Source organism: Gaeumannomyces tritici, assembly GCF_000145635.1.
Source record: "Gaeumannomyces tritici R3-111a-1 unplaced genomic scaffold supercont2.25, whole genome shotgun sequence".
Classification (NCBI taxonomy): domain Eukaryota; kingdom Fungi; phylum Ascomycota; class Sordariomycetes; order Magnaporthales; family Magnaporthaceae; genus Gaeumannomyces; species Gaeumannomyces tritici.
Genome location: NW_008804569.1, coordinates 6,553 through 11,385, shown reverse-complemented (window position 1 = coordinate 11,385; position 4,833 = coordinate 6,553). Strand labels below are relative to the sequence as shown.

The window sequence follows — 4,833 nt, the reverse complement described above, 5'->3', positions numbered from 1 at the left end:
AGCACCTACACCTCTAGCACCTACACCTCTAACACCTACACCTCCAACACCTACACCTTTAACACCTACACCACCTTCCCTGCCCTGCCCTCCATTATTATTACTCGCTCGCCGCAGCCTCACTGGCCCGCCAATTTCTCAACTCCGACTGGGACCATCCCTGTGCGCTCCTCCCCAGGACCTGGAACTGGGACCAGCACCAGAGCCGTCTCGTCTCTTTGTCGTCTTGTGTCGCCCTTCCTGGGTTCAGCTTGCCTGTCCTTGTTGGGACGGACGAACGCCCTTTCCGTCCCGTCTCGACTGCTCCCCCCACTACTGCCACCACTACCACCACTACCGCCATTACCACCACCATCCCCGTGCTCTCCTGGGCCGGCGCCAAGCACGGGCGGCAGGCAGATTGGCTGCGTCTTCCCTTGCTGCGGGCCTTAACCCCCTTGGTGAATAGCAACAACCCAGCGCCCATCACCCGCGCTACTAGACTAGCCCCGACCACCAACCACGTCCCGTGGCGGCGGGACACAAGGGAGCCAGGGCCCATCCATACCCCCCAGCACCCAGCTTGCGCCTTGGTCCCACTCGCACCCTTCCCCCTGTCCCGCAGGGCGCATTGGTTCTTTGTATGACCCGGCCAACTACGCTCCAAGTCGTTGTATCCTCTTCCCGCACCCATCCCATTGGAAGCGAAACAGGCACACCCTCCCTCCCTCCGCGGAGCCAGGCCCAGACAGACCAAGAGAGCCTGGCAGCTGGCAGACCCAAGCAACAAGAACCTGGGAAAATCAAAAGAGGAAATCCCCAAGACTACCCGCCTGCTCAAGGAAAAAAAGAAAAGAAAAATAAAAAAGAAATCGCTCCTCCTCCGCGCCATCATCACCCCCCAACACCACAAGGGCGCTGCGGCTGCGCTATACAAGCGGCGGCGACGGCGGTCCTGCCATCAGAGGCACCAGACTACCAGCTCCTTTTTTTTTTCTTTTTTTTCTTTCTTTTTTTATCAGGTACCGGCCGGACAAGACAACTGCGCGCTTGTGGCCTCCACTGGCAAATGTGGGCATATAACTTAGCAAGCGCCTCCCGGCCCGCCATCAAAAGATCTACGCTTTTGAAAAGGCTCCAACCTCGGAGCAGCCACTACCAAGCACCGGCACCACTCAGAGAACCCCAAGCGTGACGCCTTGGAAGGCGTGTGCCGGCGGCATACCAAACCTTGGACCAGGGGCGCACTTTGAGCCGGATACTTCAAGCCCCAAATCCGGGGGCCTCAAACCCTGACAACCCTCACACGAACTCTACCACACCCTCCCGCAAGGCTCGGCAGAGCCTTCCCTGGCTTTCTCCGTCACCAGCAACACTATCTCTAGAGCAGTAGAAACATAAGAGGCGCTGAGCCTCCCCGAGCCTGCCATTCGCGACTTCCTCTGGACTTTGGATACCAACTCGAACCGAGGCTTTTGTTTGGCGACCACTACCACAGCCCGACCTTTGGCGCCCGTCACTTCTCACCACACACACACACACACACACACACACACCATCATCCGCCAGGCACCGAGCGCCTCCAGAACGCCTCTCGGGCAACGCCCACACGCACCTACTTTCTGCTCTAGAGAGGGTTGGTCTTGTTCCATCCCTCTCCTCCCCACGATCGACGACGGCGCCCCCAGAGGTTCCCGAGGCTTCCAGCCAACGCCCTCCATTCCATCCAGCCGTTCTCGTCAGGGGCGCCTCCAACGACCTCTCGCCCACCCTGCCTCGCCCGGGTGCCGACGCCGGAGCCACAGGCCAGGCTCCTGGCTGCGATCCTTCGGGGGACCACGACACCGCCAACGGCAGCAGGCCACGGGTTCCTTGCTCGCCAGCTCAGAACTCCATGGTCGGCGGATTTTCTGGTCACAATATGGATACCCCTCCGGGCTTCACAACTAGGAGACCTGGATCCACGTCGGGGTTGCCTCCCTTGAACAATCTGTCCTCGACGCGTTCGCCCGAGGTTCCAAGTACGCAAAACCATTCCTCTGCTAATGCCTCTACTACTCCTATCGTTTCTTCTCCTGCCTCCCACCACCAGTCCCCCGCAACGGGCTACATGGATCCTCAAGCGCCCTTCCCGCCAGCCGAACGGCCAGGCGCCCTGGGTGCTGCCATCGGACGCTCCGTCTCCTATGGTAGTCATCCTACGGGCCCAGCGTCTGGGCTTCAAGCCCCCCAACATTTGCCACCCGTCTCCAGTGTTCTGACGCCCGCAAAAGGGGTAGCTAGCGAGGCGCTGAACCCACTCTCCTCAGGAATCAACTCTGCCAGCTCGCAAAGCTCCCAGTCGACTTCTCACACAGCCGCGCCGCCGTTTTACCAGCAAGCTGGCTCGTGGCCAACTCCCGGCAGCGGCTCTGGCTACACCCTGAGCTCGATAGCGAGCCAGAACCAGAGCCACAGCCAGAACCAGAACCACAGCCAGAACCAGAACCACAGCCAGAGCCAGACGCTGATGCAGCCGTCGTCGTCACCTTATCATAGCGGCGGCTCGAGGAGTCAGAACTACTCGCCCAGTGTGCCATACGGCAATTTCAGAACCTCGCAGCACTCGACCGGTGCCGATAGCGTGCCCGTACCATCATACTCCCAGGACCAGCTTCCTCCCTTCCCTTCCTCTCTAGGCGGCGGAGGGGGTAGCAGCCTATCAGGAAACCCGCCGACGCTGCCTTCACAGCAGCAAAATTCCATCATGGGCTCCCACACCTCGGTTTCGCAAACCCTGCCGCCCCCCAACTCCTCGAGCGATAGGTATCAACAATCCCCCTACTCGTATCCGCAAACCTCGGGCCCGCCGGCACCGTCCTTTCCGTCCTTCGCCTCGCATTCCTTGTCCTCGCACCCTCCGCCGACAACTTCGGCTGCCATCTCGCGTGGCATGACTTCTATGGGACCCTCTGGGGGTATGATGCATCCACACATGAACTACGCCGGCCCACCCCGGGCCCAAGGGCCGCATCACCCTTACTCGCAGTACGGCATGGGCTCCGTCATGTCGAATATCAGCACCCCCGGCCAGCCAATGTCGATGATGCCAACTGGTGGAATGTACCAAATGCCCCATCATAATCCGCACCCCATGTACCAACAGCACACGGACCCGACCGCGTCGAGACACCAAGACCGGCCGTTTAGATGCGACCAGTGCAACCAGTCTTTCAACAGGAACCACGACCTCAAGAGACACAAGAGGATACATCTTGCCGTCAAGCCGTTCCCGTGCAACTATTGTGACAAGAGCTTTTCCCGTAAAGACGCCCTCAAGGTACGTAGACGATGCCCCTATCAAAATAATTTTTCCCCAAAAAGGAACCAGAGGGGGCTGACTTGTGTTCCCCTTGGAAACCCGCAGCGACACCGCCTAGTCAAGGGATGCGGCAAGACGGCCGAGGATGGCTCGACCACGCAAGTGGGCGGCGAGAGCGTGGAGCCAAGGTCAGACAGTGACGGAACGGTACCTTCACCACCACCACCACCACCGCCGCCACCACAGGGACAGGTGGAGTGAACGAGACATGTCGACGAGGCCCCCGCCCCGGGGAATCATGGTTAGCGAAACGTTCAAGGGTTTAGCGGGTTGCTTGCTTCTCTTTGTATTTGCCTTTGGAGGTTCTGTTATGCTGAATACCTTTTTCCCTTGTCTTTTTCCCCGTGGATGCTATCTATCCCTTTGGGTGTTTTTAACGTGCCAGCCGTTGATTGTTTGTAAGGAATAAGAGTTGGGACAGGACCGGGAACAGGAATGGGAATGGGAAAGGAAAAAAGGAACAGGGATAGGAATAATAATAACAATAGCGACGGCACCAAGAACAACATCAGCCAACAGCAAGGCCACCATCGTGATAGTATGCAGTGTTGCCATATAACATGAAAAGCCTTGGGAGAAAAAGGAACCAGATGAACTTTGAGGGGCTTTGTTTACCGGCCCTAACTTGAAGTAGCTCCTCTTGGGATCCACTGATGATCGGCGCCGTGAGCTCGGGGGTTGGTTAGTGTATCTTGCTGGTACAAGCTTGTGCCTGTTGATCCGGCACCGCATTGTTTTTGTTAACCTGCACGGTAATTATGCTGCGTTTTACGTATGTGCATTTACCGGTATGGTCTACCGTTTTACCGTAACCTGCTTACTACCCTAAAGGCTTTTGGTATGGTCTACATGGGCTTCTGCTTCTTTTTATTCAGAGTTTTCACACCGGCGGGGTTATCACAGTCCTCGTTTTACTCTATTTTAACCAGATCACTCACGTACCTGTCGTGAGCCTCCCAACAATTTTTTTTTTTTTTTTTTGATAATAGTAATGGTAATAACAAGGGGACGGCCTGACGCTGTGGGAGGCGCTTGCGAGTCTCGCTCCGCCACTACATGCCGCCAGCCGGGTGGCTTTCTCGGCTGGGCGCCATGCCACTCTGCTGCATGAACCACTGATTGAGCTACACCAGCCAGCCAGCCAGCCAGCCAACCAGCCGTATCCGACGGGGTGGCATTCCGGAGAGCGCCTTGGTTGGGCTCCCGGTTGCGGCTGAGGAGGAGGGGGCGCCCGACCTCGGCAGTTGGGGTATATATATGCAAACACGGAGGCAATTCTACCGCGAGGCTGTCAAACAATGGAAGCAAAATCATGAGAGGGGCCGTGTCGGGGCACACTTGAGGACGCACAGAGCGGGGGGTGCGCGCGCGCGGTACGGGACCTTTAGCGCCGCCGCTGCAAGCCGACGGGGAGCTGCGGCAGCCTTCCATCACGGCCGGCCCCAAATATATGCGGCCATGCGGTTTTGGGGGGGGGGGGGGGGAGCGTGAAG

General features: G+C 58.1%; 1 protein-coding gene across 1 annotated transcript; it reads left to right on the top strand.

Annotated features, from left to right (window-relative positions):
• The first annotated feature begins 525 nt into the window (after window positions 1-525).
• Window positions 526-3,854, top strand: GGTG_13637 (hypothetical protein). Its single transcript, XM_009231554.1, has 2 exons — window positions 526-3,298; window positions 3,386-3,854. The coding sequence occupies exons 1-2, from the start codon at window positions 1,874-1,876 to the stop codon at window positions 3,539-3,541; spliced, it is 1,581 nt and encodes a 526-aa protein (XP_009229818.1). The 5' UTR covers window positions 526-1,873; the 3' UTR covers window positions 3,542-3,854.
• Window positions 3,855-4,833: the final 979 nt, after the last annotated feature.